We start from the raw sequence: 18,328 nt of genomic DNA, 5'->3' as shown, positions 1-18,328 counted from the left end.
TACAATCATTTTCACCTTGTCTGCAATGACTGGTAAAGAAAAAAAAAACTTAAGACAACAAACAAGATAAGATGCTTATTTCCTAACAAAACTTTTGTTCCAAATTCAGTGATGCTCTGCTAAGAATTTTTATTTCACATATTATTAATTTCAAGTAGATTGAGATGCTGCCAATAAAAGTTGATGACATTTTAAATCATTTCAAAAAAATGTCTTTAAGATGTGATCAAAGGTGGAATAAAATCCCCAAAACCTTGATTTTTAAGTCAAGTGATTCACTGTACCTTCTCTTTCTTCCCCATGGGAAGTCACTGAGGTTGGATTTCCTCCCTCCTGCCACACATGGGCAAAGCTATCATGTGTTCTTGTCATGCCTTCTGTACAGATTCTAAGTTCTGAAGTTGTATTAGTTCCTGGGAAGAAAGGGCCAATGGGACAGTTCAGAGTTGGGAAGTGTGCAACTATAAGTTCAACTCTTCTGTGATGTGATAGATTTGATATTTACAAACTCAAGGAACAAAACTCAACATAGGATGATTTCTTTTAGGGAAGAACTGATCTTAAGCATTCATTTGTCCAGTGACAAGTCCCAATCAAAATTGTGGGAATTTTTTTTTGCATGTTTGATTTATCTCTACACACTCCCCTTTCAAAGCCCTTTCCTCTTAGGGTCTGGGGTCTCATAGCACAGGATCCCTTTATGTAGAGCCTCACCTAGGCCTACTCTTTCTAAACAGCATATTGTGAATCAAAGTTTTCCCCATTTTCTTTTTCTACTCGTCTTCCAATATAGCAGAATCTTGATACCTATGGATTAATCTAAAAAACTTGTCCATGAAAAGTATTACTAGGTATGAATGAGCTAATATATTTGCTTTGTCAGGTAAGAAAAATCTATAACTATCTCCATCTCTACAACTCTTAAGCATGATGTTCTCATCAGCACTCACGGGTTAAATCATTATCTCTACAAAGAGGATTTAGAGATTTGATAGATAGATAGACAGACAGGTAGACAGATATCCACCCTCATCTAGCTCCTGAGCATCAATCCCTCCTCACGAACTGCTTATGGAACATTTCAAACTGAATGTCTCATGGTCATGAATGTCTCATGTCGGACTCAATAGATTCATAGTATGGCTCATTATCTTCCTTCCCAGAAACACCACCCTTTCCAACTTCATACTGCCATTATCATTTTCAGCTTTATACTCAACCTCCACCACTCATCCAAATCAGTTGTCATGTCTTTTAATTTCTAATTCCACAGTATTCTATGGATTTTCTCTATTCTCTGCACTTATCCAGCCTCAGGCCTCATTCAGGCACTCTTCCTCTTGCATTTGGAATGTCTCAGTAGTCTCCTAATTGATCTTTTTGCCTCAAATCTCTTTTTATTCAGATATAGCTTTTAAAAATCGTCCATTATATTTTATATTTTTCTTAGTTTTCTTCTTATCAGTTCAGCTCATTTGACCTTTAGTGCATTTTGTGTCGTTCTTTTAGCACCATCACATGCTTCTGTATCTATCTCATCACCCACCTTTCCTTCTACCTTCTATATATGTCTTTTTAAAATCTAAGTTAATTGGCAAGTTCTCCTGTCAATCTCTTCAGCTCTCTTTTCCTCTCTTTGTCAGAGTAGATATTCTTTGTGTTTTAAGAATTTTATCCCTTCTTAGTTGACTTCCTATTTAGTCCATGTTGTTTATCATTATTGAGTCACTTTCGTCCATGAGACCCTGTCTTTGAATCCTGTGAAATCGGCTTTCCTCAAATGTAAGGTTCATGTCAGACATATGTTCCAAGAGAAAGTGTTCACTTTCCCAGAAGGGGCCTATTACTTCCATTGCAGCAACCATTTTGCAAGATTCACGTGCAGAATAGAATTTACCTTTGTTGGTTCTTTCACTTGTTGAAAAATAAGATTATCATTAAGGCAAATCGAGAAATGACTAGAAGCTCTGCTGTGGGGAGAGAGAAATAGACAGAAACTCTAGCAGCTGCCTATACAAATCACCCTTCACCTCTTCACCTCTAGATGTGATTTATTTCTTGATTTCTCATCGATTTCCTTCTTCTGTACAGCTGGTCTTTAGTATGATCTCCCTCCTTTAGTATTCATCCATTTCTCCCTGAAATGTTTCCTGCCCTCAGTTCCTGGATTTTCTTTCATGAGTTTACTTAATATATAACATGATTCCACCAACAACCCTATACGATTTTACCTATACTGCTTCTTTTGTATGTGGTGTAACCATCATTGTCCAATCATCACTCTCATTCTACACACTTTCAATGAAATCTGTGGTGGAAAATTAGTTTTCTCTTTCAAGAAGGACCTCTAGACTTCATTTTACTTGGTAGCTATACTCTTTGCATTTGTGAGTAGATATCTAAGGCCATCAGTTTTACTACTGGTACTTTCTTTGTTTGACTTCTATTTGTCCCCGTATATTTTTGTGCATCCCAACTGTAAATATTCTTCATATAGTTTAGGTGTTTGATATAGTATCTATTTGGGGGGTTTTATGCAGTCATTTTTATTCATTATCTTTTCCTTTTCTTTTGTTTAAATAAGTTTTATTGATTTTTTTTTATTTTTATATCATGCTCATATCTGGAAATACATCTCTCCCTTCACAAGGCTGAACCATTCTTTGTAGCAGAAAAAAAATGCTTAAACAGAAACAGCCAATATAGTGCTTGCAACTGCAATATATACAATATAAGTCTGTCATGAAAAGAGGGCTATTTCTTTGTCTGCTCTTCGGGACCATTCTTCTTTCTTCAGTTCCTCAGAGTATAACTTCTCAGAAGTCTTTCCATTTGTTGTTTAAATATTCTTGTATGGGATTCTGGTGATTCTGCTGATTTCATTATGTATAAGCTTATATAAAACTTCCTATATTCTCTGAATCCTTCATATTTGTCAGTAGATAGATAGATAGATAGATAGATAGATAGATAGATAGATAGACAGACAGACAGACAGACAGACAGACAGACAGACAGACAGACAGATAGATAGATAGATAGATAGATAGATAGATAGATAGATAGATAGATAGATAGATAGATGATAGACAGATAGATAGTTTCATATACCACAGTTTTTTTCACCCATCCCCTAACTGATTGGTATCCACTGTTTCTGATTATTTGCTACCACAGAAACTGTTGCTAATAATATTTTAGTACATATCAGACCATATTGGCTTCTACCTCTTTGGCATATTTCCTTCTTTTTTACTATATTTTTTATTACATTTGCAAGATTTTAGGCAAACACTATCTTATCAGCCCTTATGGAGTGAACTCCATCCCTGGCCAGTAGTTTATCATTTTTTATATTTTAAACTGTACTTCAGATATCCAAATCCCTCACTGCTAATTAATGAAGGAATTATAATGAAAATTTAAAGGGGACTTTATTCTGGTAAGTATTTAACCATCTAATATAATTTTGACCTAGCCAACAGAATCACAGTGATTAGGGGGAAATTATCCTTCTAGTTCTTACACATGGCTGTAATTATGCACAATAAAGTTTCTAAGATGCCGCTTTCACCGTGTTATTTCCTTTCTCAAAAACCTGGAATGGTTTCCTACTGCTTATTGGATAAAGTAGAAACTATTTAACCCAGCATTCAAGGCCGTCCACAAGTATTGGCATCTATCTATATGCCTTTTTTAGCTTCTTTCTCTGTGTTCTCTGTGTGTGTCTCTCTCTGTGTCTCTCTGTCTCTGTCTCTCTGTCTCTCTCTCATTAGACTGTAAGCTTTTTAAGACCTAGGACTATCTTTTCCCTATTTGTATCCCCAGTGCTTAGTACATTACCCAGCACATAGAACATATTTAAGAAATATTTATTAACTACTAACTTTTGACTATTTCTCCCTACTGCTCTGCACAAATTGTTCATTTTAGCCAGTATAGTCTATTTTGAATCATTGAAATATGCTTTGTATTTTCTTTGAGGCAATGTTTGGACTCTTCCCTCTAAGTAAACTACCCTCCCTCTACAATTTTAACCCACTGAAATCCAACTTGTCAGTCAAAGCCCACCTCAAATTCTTTCTCTTCCATGAAATCTCTCATGATCAAAGTGATTTCTTCCTTCTCTGAACTCCTTATGGCACTGACTGTTGTCATCCATGTGACATTTAACACATAATTCTCTGTTTTGTAGTTAAATGTGTACAAGGAGACTTAGAAAGACGCAATAGCTGTCCTCAAACATTTCCAGAGTTGTAATGAGGAAGAGATGAACTAAATTTGTTTAATTGGCTCTGGAAGACATAAGTGTGAGTGTTGAAGAGGCAAATTGTAGCTCAATACAAGAGGAAAAAAACGTCCTAACTAAGCTCTACCACAGTGCATTGTGCTGCCTTAGAAGAGAGTCGATTAAAACAGAATGGATGAACATTTGTTAGGGATGACATAAAGGGGATATTGCTCAGGTTTTGATATCTCTAATTAGTTGGCAAGGCCCAGGAGAATAGTGACTATGTGGTGAGCACTATGGATGTACCCTATAGTGCTCAATATGTAGGGATATAAATAAGAATTGAATTTGTGATTTCTTTGGTATAGGAATCTGTCAGATGAAAAAATTTTCTACCAATGCTGATTTGTACCTTCTCTGTAAAATGGAGCCTTAAAGTAGCACCTACATGACTGTGAGTTTAACTGACTCACCCAGAAGTGCCAAATAGTATTGGAGGTGGAATTTGAACCCAGGTGTCAGAGACATGCCTCTAATACCAGCCCTCAGTTCAAATTAAACATTGGGATGAAATGAAGCACTCTCAAGTCACTGAACATTTAGTAAAGGAAGCTTACTTTGTCCCAACACAACAATAATATGCAACAGGGTCACATTGGTAATTTCTCTAGTCTCAGCCTCCCAATCCCCATATGTAAACATATCAAATCACCAGAGCAGGGTAACTTAAGTGGGCTTTAGAAATCCACCAAATCTGAGGGGCCTGGTTTCCATGGAGATAGGATTTTTAATGTTCTTGGATGAGCAGGAAGATACAACAGGGAAGCCAGGGTCAATCAAATCCCATGGACAGCTTTGTCCTAGCCTACATTTTTTTTCGATGGAAATAGGGAGGAGGTGAGGTTCAAGACAAGAAGCTGGGGCCAATCATACATGCCAATAAGATCCCTCGCGAAGTTTTATTTTATTTTAGGCATGGCCTCTTCATGTTATGGGTTGGAAGAAAGATGTTTCCTCAAGGAAATACTAGTGCTATGACACCAGGTTTTCCTTGTCTTGAAACTCTATCTACTTCCCCATGATATTCTCAGACAGAAGATGCTGCAGTCTAGAGGAAAGGGCTACACAACTGAAACCAAGCTAGGCTCAAACCCTTACTCATCCGGTTACTAAGTTTATCATCCTAGACAAATCTGCTAACCTTGGTTGCCTCATCTATCAGACTATTAATTGAATTAGTAAAAATTGGATTATTCTAACATTATTTTAGCTAATTACAATCTAATTATTAATTAGCAGATTACTCAATATGTGATGAATATCGTGCTTAATGGTGGGAAAAGGTTAGAAATGGAAAACCATAACTATGATCATTTGTTCATGCCTAAAGATAAAAATGACCTAAAAATCTCTTGGGCAATGGATGGAGAAAGTACCACTTATCTGAATTTACCTACTTTCTATATATTTGTATTTATTAACTATAATTATGTTGTATTTTTATATGTGCTTTGCATTAAAATGTAAGCTTATTTCATTTTTTATACTTGTATCCCCAGTGACTTACACAGCACCTGACAAATAACAGTTACATGACAAATGCTTGTTGATTGATTGAATCGTGTATCTCAGAGCAGTAGAATACACCACTTTTGTTTTTGCCTCCATCTTATATTCGCATTTGCTCATACATAGCCAATGAATTAGCTCTTGGAAGATCCCAAATTCTCAGTTCCACTTAGAATGAATATTCTTTCTAACTAAAAATTATCAGACTTTCATAAGACTCATTAAAGCATACAGGAATCATGAATATGTGATGCAGAATCAGACCCAAAAGCAGTTACAGTCGCTTGTAGAATTTCCTGCACCTCTCTGTCCCCCCATAAAGGGACAGAGTATCCCAGGTCCCATTAAGAGTAGCAGATGAGGTCCTTGCCAGCCACTTTCGTTTTATCCCTAAAAATCGAATATTGAGTCAGGTCAGGGGGTGTTTTGATAATGGTCCAAGGGGAAAACATGGTCTATGAGATGTAGGCTTGCATGTTTGGACTCTCCTCCTCCCCTAATTTACAATATTGGTTTTCTAGACTTTCTTCCTTTTAGTCTTCCTTTCCTCATTCTTTTCCTCATCTTAGCTAGTTAATTTCCTACTTTGCTCACTACTTTTCGAGGAGGATGTCCTTATTCTAGATCTATGTACAATAGTTGAGTCTTCACAGATATCGTAGCTAAACCTGACCAAGGACCACACAAAACAGCTTGTATGATCTTCAAAGCTCAAAATTCAAGTAACATTTTCACCATGGAACTTGTCATGAGAACTCTATCTCTATTATCCTTTCCCTTTTCTAACTATTTTTACAATTATTATTTTCTCTAAGCAAATATTACCTTGTTACAGACAATGCAGTGACTAATTCTTACAGGACCCATGCTATGCTTCTGACATTCTCTTTTATCTGCTTTTGACTCTATGTTCTAATGAATAACTATTCCTTACATAGCCCCTATTATGTGCCAGGCATTTTACAAATGTAATCTCATCTGATCCTCTCAACAAGTCTGGGAAGTAGGAGTTATTATTATCTTCATTTTACAATTGAGGAAAATGAGGCAAAAAGAAGTTAAGTGACTTGGCCAGGATCACACATTAAGTGTCTGAGGCTGGATTTGAACTCGGGTCTTCTTGATGCCCCAGTCCTCTATCCAATACACTACTTAGCTGCTATATATATATTCTACAATTTGGTGCTTTATCACAACAATTTACAATGTTCTTATAAGCAATACTTGGCAAAAAACAAAGCAAAAGTCCATCGATTGAAGACTGGCTAAATACGTTGCGGGTATGAATGTAACAGAACATTATTGTGCTGTAAGAAATCATAAATATAATGAATTAAAAGAAGTGCTGAAGGACTTCCAAGGACTTCTTCACTCTGATGCAGAGTGAATCAAGCAGAGTCATGCAAACAATATTCACAATAACTACTACCATCTAAATGAAAAGAAAACAAAACGATTGAAAATGAGCATTGAAAAATGACTAAGATATAAACTTAACTCAAAGAACAGATATGAGGAAACACCTCTCTCTCCCTCTTTCCTTCCTTCCCTCCTTCCCTCCCTCACACACACACACACACACACACACACACACCCCTGCACATACATTCCTTTGGAATGAGTGAGGGGTAAGTCCATCGATGTGAAACACTGTAGATATTATCAATTTTTTATAATGTATTGAACACTTTTTATGTTTTGCTCTTCCTCCTTTTCTTTTAAATATGTTCTTTGCTATATGGGATCTTGTTTTTTGTTTTTTTTTTTCTGGGAGGACAAAGGAAAGAGGGGTGATACAGGGAGAAATTTACCTTATGAAGAAACAAAATGCTAATAACTTAGTTTCAAAAGAATGCTTTTATAAAAAATATCACAGAATGATTCCTTTGTTTATGCCTAATTTTTTTTAGTCATTTTATAAACCTTTTGTAGTTAGGTTTCCTCCACCTGCCTAACTTCTTCAGCCTCATCTTAGGCTAGGTTTTACTCCATTCGCTTTATAATTAAAAAGAAAACTAAAACAATCAAATAACCAGGAAGTCTGACCTCATACACTTCTGAGTTCTTCATGATCTGATCTGTCCTATAGTGAAATGGAAAAAGTGAAATCTAGGGTGTGAAACTGAGTTTTAGAGGTGAAATAAGCTTTTGATTTGATCACAGGAAAACCTGTAAAAAGTTAGTCGTACCGTTTCCGTTTGTACTGTTCATGCCATTTGTGTGCATCCTAAAAATAACCAAAATCAATGCTAATCACTAACACTTCCAAACACCATGTCTATTAAAAAAACACCAATGCAAATTGCATTTAATTGACATGGGAAATACCAAAGATATGGTACTTCTTTCTGCAAGTAGAAAAAAGGAAATGTAACTAGGTGAGTCACTTTCACTCTCCCTTTTGGTTGTTCAGTCATGACTGAAAGTCATGCCCAATTCTTTGTGACCCCATTTGGGGTTTTCTTGGCAAAGAAACTGAAGTGGTTTGACATTTCCTTTTCCAGCTCATTTTATAGATGAGGAAACTGAGGCAAACAAAGTTAAGTGATTTGCCCAGGGTCATACAGCTACTAAGTGTCTGAGACCAGATTTGGCCTCAGAAAGATGAGTCTTCCTGACTCCAGGTCTGGTATTCTATTCACTGAGTCACCTAGATACCTTGATTCTCCTCTGCAGGTACTCAATTCCTTATTGTAAAACAGTCATTTCAAGTTATTACCAGGCATATCAGATATAGAAAGGAAATAGTTATAGACAGCTTTTCTCACACTTTGTTTTCCTTTTTAGTGGTTTTGGTCCTCCCCAAAAAAAACTTCACACCACAAGCAAGTGAAAACTTAGTCTACTGTTATTGTGGGTCCCTTCTGCCACTTCTCCAGGGTCATTTGCTCTGTCCTAAAGTGACTTTTTCCTGCATTTGTATTTGTCCCTGACTGAAAGCCACTGTCATGATATCACATATTCTGAAATGTCAGTCTTATCAGCTCTATTTCTGGCTGCTCATCTTTCAACCACAGCCCCATTCTATTAGAGCTGACGCACCCTACTCATACATACTTACAGCTCCCAGAAGACTTGTACCCAATTATCTTTTTTCTCTTATCCAACTAATACATCCCATTCTAGGATCTAGTAGTCCTGATTCCTGCCTTAGTAAGCAAACTGAGCATCATCTAATCTTTTTTTGATGATTCTATTGACGATCTCAAATTTTGAACCTCAGTTTTTGTTGCATAGTATTGCATTTGGCTACATTAGTAGGCAATTGGACATATGTACTGCATAAATAAATGCCTGATGTCAGATTGTTTTTATCAGATGTAGTGGGCAGTAGATAAGGAGTTAGGCTGTGAACCAGGAAAACCTATGTTTGAATCCCACACAGATGCTTGCTACCTGGGGAACACTCACAATGTCTCTGAGATGCCTCAGAAACTTCAGCTGCTTTATCTATAAAATGGGAACAATACCTCTGGTATTTATGAGACACACACGTAAAGAACTTGCCAATCTTCCCATGATAGGTAAAGATCAGTTATTATTTCTTCTCATCTGCAATTTGCTTTGGTTCAGACTTGCAAAAGCACTGCACCTGGAGGTGGTGGACTTCAGTTTGAATCCCAGGCTTGCTACTTGCTGCCTGTATGACCTTCGGCAAATCACTTAACATCTTTAGATTTTGATTTTCTCATAACTAAGAGGAGGAAAATAGATTAAATGGACCCTGGGATCCCTTTCAGTTCTAGACCTCTGACCATAGTTCACAAATGTAGGGGACTCATTCTTAAGGAAACTGCCCTCATTGATGCAGATTGCCCAGTCACCTCTATTTTAGATTCTAAGAAAGTTACCAAAGAGCACTAAAAGGTAAGTGACACGTTTCATGGTTACTCACAGCTGGCGAGAGGCAGAGAAGGATTTGAGCTGTGATCTCATTCCAAGGTTAGTCTTTTATCGGCTGTCCCATCTAGTCTCTCTATCATTTGCATGTTTTTTAGAAAAGTGATGAAGAATTACAAATGGAAGGGTAGATGGATTTTTTTGAGTATTCCGATTAAAGGAATATTTTCTTTATTTACCAAAAACAACAATCAACAAGCAGCTATTAAGAACTTACTATGTGCCAAATATTGTGCTAAGCAAATATAAATACAAGCAAAAAGAAAGACAGTTCTTATCCTCCAGGAGTTTACATTCTAATGGGGAAGGAGGTGAACATAACATGTAACTGGAAGCTGAAAAGAGGTGCTGGGTGGTACAGGTCATGAAGGAGTAGCATGGAGTATAGCTTGGTGAAAAATGAAGAGATGGTTGGCCTAATTATCCTCCTTAAATAAAGGTTCCGGGAGGAGCTATCCAGAGGGAGGGGCTGCAGAGGTAGTGTGCACTTCAGGCATGCAAATTCCAGGACAGTAGTGTTCTCCCAGGATAAAGAGTTTCCCATGCCACGTGGAGAAGACCAGATCGTAGCCTGAAAATAATGTCTTTGGTGAATTCCATTTCCAGATAGCCATTTACCTATGATCAGGAAAGAACAAATACAAAAGAGACCTAGGAAATAGATGTTCCATGAATTTACAGATAAATGCTAGTTGAGTGGGAAGATAAGGCAGCTACCCCTTCCTCTCCATCCACTTATGATTCTCAGCCTCCTCCTCAGTAGCCATAGGCTAAGTGAGTGATAGCTCATCCACTCAAACAATTCATATATATAATCAGGTCCAGTTTAGCCTCTACTGAGTCATTAGTATTCCCAATTTCTTAGCCAACAGGAGAATTTTCAACATACTACTAACTCCAAGTAACCATGATTAAAACTAGCATGGACTTCCATGTTTACTTTGACAGCATATGGTGAATAGTGTGCTTATTCCATATGACTCACGAAGGAGGGCAAATACAATCTCGGTCCAGTCCCCCCATTATGTGTAGATTTGCTTGGTTTCACATCATTGTCACCTCCCAATGACTCCCCAGCCATGACATTTATCTGTCCTTTAAAACAAACAAGTACAGTCAAGCAACACAAATGAACATATCAACCATGTCAGTAAATGTATGACTCATTCTGCATCTGCGATAAACCACCTGTGTTGAGAGATGGGAGATATGCTTCCTCATCTATCTCCTAAAGTCACTATCTTCCTTATTTCCTGAAAGACACAAACAGCGGATTGCAGCTGGTCCAAAGGTGTCCAGCCAAAGTGGGTACAGTCAGGCTTGGAGGAGATCCAGCATGTTTTGAGAAAGTGAGTTAAGCCCAGACATCTGGCAGCCACCCACAAGAGCTTGACTAATACAGGGATGAGACACATAAAATTTAAAAATAGATGCATAATATAATAGATGAGCACAGCATAACATAAATGGTGGTAGAATATGATTGAATGTTCAAAATAGGTCAAATGAAGTATCCTGAGAGAAAAGGATCACACTTCACTAGACAGATCAGAAAAGACATTATGGGGTGGGGGGTGGGGGAGAGAGATAACACCTGAGCTGAGACTGTATAGAGGTTTAGAAGACTTTAACCAAAGGGGAAGGTGGGAGCAGGGGGAAGATGTAGTATGGTTGTAGCTGATAATCTGGTTGAACTAGAGTACTAGTCTTGGAAGTGTTAGACTACTTTTCTACAGCTTGAAAGTAGTGAAGCTGGAATTCAAGCTCCATTCTGGTGATTTTAAATCCCCTCTTTTCAGAATGCTGCCCATGTTTGGAGAGTGCTTTTGGTTTGTTTGGTTGTTTTATTAGGGTTGTGTATCTTGTATAGTGGCTAGGATGCTGGCTTTTGAATCAGGAAGACAGGTTTGAATCCTGTCTTTTAATCCTTTCTTGCTACTTGATCAGTGACAATTCAATTGAACACACTGATTCTCAGTTTCCTCATTTGTAAAATGGGAATAATAATACCTATATTAGCTACCTCTCAAGAGCAAATGAGATGATTATTAAAATACTTTGCAAATGTAAGAATAATATATAAATTTCAGTTGTTATTGTTGTTTCCCTAGATATGAATAACTGACTGATTGGGGTGGGGGTGAAAAGGGGAGGAGAAACCAAGAGGTTGAATTTAGGACAGACATCTAAAAAACTACCTAGTTTTTATTGCTATGTGAAGTGTCTATACTGAAGTAGGACTAGAGCACTGAAAGACTTGAGTTTGAATCCCAGCACTGATACTTGCTAGCTTTGCAGTTCTAAGTAAATCATTTAATAATAACACTAACTAGCATTTATGTAGAGTTTTAAAGTTTACAAAGTACTTTAAAAATATAAATAAGTGATATGATTATCCCCATTTTACAGATGAGGAAACTCAGGTAAGTGGAGATGAACGGACTTGTCCAGGGTCAAACAGTCAGTAAGTGTTTGAGGTAAGATTTGCACTCAGACTTTACTGACTTCAAATCTGGCAGTCTATTCAATGTGCCTCCTATTCTCCTCTCTGACCCTCACTTCATTCACTTGGAAAACAGGAAAATGATATGATACCTGCTTTACAGGACTATTTTGAGGAAATAACTCTGCAAATTTTAAATGTACAATTTAAACATGAGCTGTAAAAGACTCATTGCCAAAGATCCTAATATTGGGAAAGATTGAAGGCTAAAGGAAAAGAGAATGGTAGAGGATTAGATAGATAATGTCATGGAGGCAATGAACATGAGCTTGGATAGACTTCAAGAGATAGTGGATGATAGAAGGGCCTGGTATGTTATGGTCCATGAGGGTCGCTAAGAATCAAACATGACTGAACTATTGAATAACAACAACAACGAATATAGATGTTATATTCAGATTATTATCACAAATAGACCTGCCATCTCATGCAGTCTGGCAGAGCAGATGGAGAGCTGGTCACACATTCAAGAATACCTGGGCTCATCTGCAAAAGTGTCGCAATTAGTGACTGTGTGATTCTATACAAGTCACCCACCTCTTAGTGCCCAAGACAACAATCTAAGATGAAACTGCTGAACAAGTAAATCTGTGATGGTGGGATTTCCTATCAAGGAATTCTCTATTTTAAAGAAATTATAGGTTTGGGGTCCTAAAACAGAATCCTAAATTTAGTCCTCCCCCTGAAATATTCACTTTCTAAATCCAACTTTTATTTTACAGATCCTACCACTATGACGACGTCGCAATCGTTAAGGACAGTTACCACAACCGCATCTCCATCAACTAGTAATGCCTTTTTTATTATTATTAAATTGTATTATATTTTCATAACTGCATCCTTTCCTTCCCACCCCTAACTGATAAGAAAAAATAACTCTTGTGGCAACCATGTATAGTAAAACAAAACAAATTCCTGCCATTAACCAAGTCCAAATTTATGTGTAGATACAGACTGATGCAAATACACACATGTGTATACACACACACACACACACACGACTCTGTACTTTGAGTTCATCACTCAAGAACAATTTATAAAATAACAGAAATATTGTGAAGATATGCAACTTTAAAAGTCTTAGGAACTCTGATTAACATAATAACCAACCACAATTCCAGAGGATTCAAAATGGAACATGTAGTTAGCTCCTTGAAAGACCCTCTATTCCACTGAATGCCTATATCATCATCTATGTCTACATAATACTCAGTTTGGCTGGGTAGATGATTCTGGTTTATAATCCTACCTTTTTTCCCTCCAGAATATCCTAAAACTCTTCAATCCTCTAATATAGAAACTACTAAATCTTGTGTTATCCTGACGGTGGCTCCATAATATTTGAGTTATTGCTTTTTAGTTGTTTGTAGTATTTTCTCCTTGAATTGGGAGCTCTAGAATTTGGCTGTAACATTTTGGGGAGTTTTCATTTTGGGGATCTCTTTCAAGAGGTGATGTTCTTTCAATTTGATTTGAATGTTTATGGATCTAGAATATCAGAACAGTTTTCCTTGATAATTCCTTGAAAGATGATATCGAGGTTCTGTTTTTTTTTTTTAATCATGGCTTTGAGGTGGTCCAATGATTCTTAAATTATGTCTCCTGGATCTATTTTCCAGGTCAGCTGTTTTTCCAATGAGATGTTTCACGTTACCTTTTATTTTTTCATTTTTTTAAATTTTGTTTTCATTGCTTCTTGGTGTTTCATAAAGTCATTAGTTTCCAGTTGCACAATTCTAATTTTTAAGGAATTATTTTTGTCATTTAGCTTTGCTATCTTCTTTTACATTTGGCCAATTCTACTTTCTAAGGAGTTCTTTTCTTCAGTGGATTTTTGGTACCTCTTTTCCCATTTGACCAATTCTGTGTTTTAAAGAGTTTTTCTCTTCAGTGAATTTCTGTACCTTTTTTTTCTATTTGACCAATTCTTCAAGTCATTCTTTTCATCAATTGACTTTTGTGACTCTTTTATCATTTAACATCTTCTGTTTTTTAAGGTGTTATTTTCTTCAGTAATTTTGTGCCTCTTTTACCAAGCTGTTGACTCTGATTTTTCAAGATTTTATTGGATCACTCTAACTTCTCTTCTCAATTTTTCCTCTACCTTTCTTGCTTGATTTTTAAAATCCTTTTTGATCTCTCCCATGGCCTGAGACCAATTCATATATTTCTTTGAAGTTTCGGAAGTAGCAATTTTGACTGTGTTGTCTTCTGGGTTTGTGTTTTGATCTTCCCTGTCACCATAGTGACTTTCTATAGATAAGATCTTTTTTTATGTTTGCTCATTTTTTCAGCTCCTCCTTTTTTTTACTTTTAACTCTTTGCTAAAGTTAGGCTCTGCTTTTGGAGTTTAGGGAACACTGTCCTAAGCTTCAGGTTTTTGTGCACCTATTTTCGGTGATAATTCTGGGAACCTGTAAGTTTTCAGTTCTTCCAAGGTGGTATGATTTAAGGAGACATGTGTTCACTACTCTCCTGGTCTATACCCTGTCCATGAGTGACCACAAACACTCTTTTCTTCTCTGGAAATATGAGGAGTTTCCTTGCTCCACTGCTGCTCTGGCATGCTAGTGCTACTCCTTACTGTGGGACTGAGACTCAGGACTACAACCCAGATACAAGTAGGAGCAATACAACAGACTTATGTCCCCAGTAGTAGTGACAGGTCTCCAGCAATCTCTTTCTCACCAGTTTTCTGACCTCCTTACTGTCTTTGGGCTGAGAGGTATGAAATAGTCACTGCTACCACTGAATTTGTCACCCCCAAAGCTGAAAGATGGTTTGCTGGGGTACAGCCTATGTTGGACTGCTCTCCACTCTCACCTCAGTTTCAATAGACCTTTCTTGCCAATTTTGAAATTGTCTTAGGCTAGAAAACTGTTTCACTCTATCCTTTTTGGTGTTCTGGTAATCCAGAATCTGCTTTGAGGAATTATTGAAAATTGCTTGGGGGAATTTAGGGGAGAGTTCAGGCAAGTTCCTGCCTTTTCTTTAACCTATTGGCCCAGCCTCCCTCATTCAGCTGTTGTGAGAGAGATGATGGACTCCAAATGGTAATGTAATAATGATTGTTACATTACATTTCAATGCTCACATAAAAAGTCTTGTTCCCCTGAAAGAGTCAATTCTATCTGATAAGGTCAATTCTATCCCCATTTTTTTCCATTTGTGAAAAATCATAAAAGGAAGAAAAGGGAGGGAAGGAAGGAATGAAGGAAGGAAGGAAGGAAGGAGGGAGGGAGGAAGGGAGGGAGGAAGGGAGGGAGGAAGAAATGAAGGAAGGAAAGAAGAGAAGAAAAGAAAGAAGAAGAGGAGAGAGGAAGGGAAGAAGGAAAAGGAAGGAAATGAGAAGATGAAAGGAAGGAAGGAAAGACGGGCAGATAGGCAGAAAATAGGAAAGGAAGACATCCAAAGGAAGAAAAGGGTAAGGTGGAAGGAAAAAGGAAAGAAGGAAGGAAATGGAAGGGAGGGAGGGATGGAGAGAGGGAGGGAGAAAGGAGGGATAGAGGGAAAAAAGAAAAGGAAAGAAGGGATAAAGAAGGAAGAAAGGTGAGGATGGAAGCAAGGAACAACATTCCAGCAGTAGAAGTTACCTTAATGATCCTTTTGAGTTTGAAAATTAATACCAGTGGTTAACAAGGGGTATCACCTGAGAAAAATCAGTGAATCATTAAAGCTCTTCCTAACAAACAAAGAGGAAATGTCTTGAGTTCCTGTTCTACTGATTGTGGGTCACTAACATTATCATCAAATGAGAAGGACAGCACCTTCTTAAAAGAAATCATTTTTGGTAAGCCCTTTACTGTCACATAAACTTGATCTTAAACTAGCATACTTCTAAGCATAATTGAACTCCTGTAACAATTTCCCTCTTCTAGCAACAAGTGAGGCTGTTGAAACTTCAGTGAATACTTCAGAAAAACTGAGCACTCCAGTGGCAACCGAATCAGTGAACACATCATCAGTAGGAACACGGTCATCAAGCTTAGTATCCTCCCCAAACACTGGTAAGTGACCAGTACCTGATATGAAACCAAACACGGAGAACTAAAATAAAGGTACTAGGTTATACTCAAGAATTATGTTATGGACTGATAGCTGAAAGTGTAAATTATGGTATTTTCTGAATTTTGAGGCTACTTTCACCTGAGAATGATAAGCTACACTATTGACTGCATACATGAACTTAGATCAGGGGTTTTCATTATCTGAAGTTCTTCACTGAATTTCTTGATTGCAGAGGAATCCACTTCTGGATGTAACATGGTCTAAGTCTACCTTTAAAGGACACTTTTATCATGTGGCAAACAATGAATGAGAGGGAGGCATAGTGGACAGAGAAATAGCTTCAGACACTCTTTCAAGTCTCATCCCCCACTTTGCATTGGTAAAAGGAGTTGCTTCACTGGGAGTTCCCCACAACGATGAAGTCATAGATTTGAGCCATGCCATGCCTTCACCTTAAAAACTGGTATGTCTTGCACCATAAAGAATTCTTTGCTTCTTTCCAGACTCAGCTCAAAGTTCACCTCTTCGTGAAGTCTTTCTTTAATTTTGCTACATTCTAGAGACTTCCCAAAAAGAAAACAGTGCACTTTGCACATGCGTATGCATACACAGATTGTCTTCCCTAGCTAGACTATAAACTCCTTGAAGGCAGGAACTGATTAACAATTGTCTTTTTATCCCAAGTACCTGGCATATAGCAGGTGGTTAATAAAACTTTGTTAACTTGGTAACTGATTGACAAAGTTGGTCATTGAAAATTCCTTCCAGGTTTCCAAAGTCCCACACTACTGCGCCCTGGATAGTATGGTGAATCTATACCAATGGATGTCGCCCTTCAGGGATATTAGATTATAAAAACAAAACTATCTTCATAATTCTTTGGTAGGAATATCATCAGTCACTGATGACTTGTGGTTGTATCTGATGTAGAGTAACACCAAGCATTGGCAGTAAAAAAGAAAACTTCTTGGAAATTAGAACTGTATCAAAATGGGATTGGTTGCCTCAGAAATCAAGTTTATAAGCTCATGTTGTTGGGTTTGGTTTGGGGGTTTTTGGAGCCTACTATGTGCCAGGAATTTTACTAAGTATTTGAAGATATTGACATCTCCACCACTAGAAACCTTGTGCAGAGTCTAGATGGCTGGTTGTAAGTATATTATAGAGGTATTCCTAATCAGAAACAGATCAAACTAGTTGACCTCTGAGGTTACTTATAACCCAGACTGTTGCCAAATTTTTTATCAACTAGTTCTTCAGGGTGGACAAATGTATTTATGGTAAATTTTAAAGTTAACTCTCCACATTTTTTCCATCACTTTCTTACATGTAGGCATCCACAACAATTTATAGCATTTGGTAATTCCTGAAGTTTAGACATTCCCACTGGAAATTTAACAATCTGCTCTCCCAAGTTAGTTCAGGTTGGATCCAACAGATCCCTGCTTCCTCCTCTAAGTTTTTCTCATACAAGTTGTATATTTTCTAAGATTATATTGCAATGGGAGTCCAGAACATGCACAGAGGGTCTCATATGGTGACTGTCCAAGATGGGAGGGATCTTGTTTCTGTGAGAGTGGTGATGATGTCTAAGGGAAATGACTTGGAGAGATGGTGGACCATATGAAATTACCATGTGGTGAATAGGAGGGTTTATCACTGCCACTTTTACAAGTCTCTTGAAAGAGCATTAAACACTACATTAATTTTCTGTCACACTGACATAAACTTGAAAGATTAGAATCATGCTCTTCTCTCTGTCATTCATCTTGATCTATGTCTATCCCGACCACCCCCCTAGTGACAAAAAATGGATAGAGCACTGGACCTGGAGTCAGGAGAGCCTCTGTTTCTTCATCTACAAAATGGGAATAATAGTATCTACCTACCTACCAGGGTTGTTGAGGGGATAAAATGAGAAGGTAGTTATAAAGTCCTTTGTAAATACTAAAGCAATATATAGATGCATGCTATTAGCATTACTATTTCAGGGTTTTGAGAGACCTTAGACCACAAATCTCATTAAAATTTTATATATATATATATATATATATATATATATATATATATATATATATATATATATATATATATATATATATATATATATATGTATA

The 18,328-nt window shown here is 37.2% G+C and overlaps 1 protein-coding gene across 4 annotated transcripts in view; it reads left to right on the top strand.

Annotated features, from left to right (window-relative positions):
- Positions 1 to 18,328, top strand: part of EMCN (endomucin) — a 154,690-nt gene that overhangs the window by 45,583 nt on the left and 90,779 nt on the right. For all 4 annotated transcript variants that reach the window (XM_072624229.1, XM_072624230.1, XM_072624227.1 and 1 more), the window contains exons 2-3: positions 12,926 to 12,991; positions 16,082 to 16,210. In XM_072624229.1, coding sequence (XP_072480330.1) covers positions 12,926 to 12,991; positions 16,082 to 16,210 — 195 coding nt within the window. The remainder of the gene's footprint in view (positions 1 to 12,925; positions 12,992 to 16,081; positions 16,211 to 18,328) is intronic.

This window comes from Notamacropus eugenii, chromosome 7 (genome assembly GCF_028372415.1).
Source record: "Notamacropus eugenii isolate mMacEug1 chromosome 7, mMacEug1.pri_v2, whole genome shotgun sequence".
Taxonomy (NCBI): Eukaryota; Metazoa; Chordata; class Mammalia; order Diprotodontia; family Macropodidae; genus Notamacropus; species Notamacropus eugenii.
The sequence above is the reverse complement of the archived record's forward strand: the minus strand, read 5'-3'. Positions and strand labels throughout refer to the sequence as shown.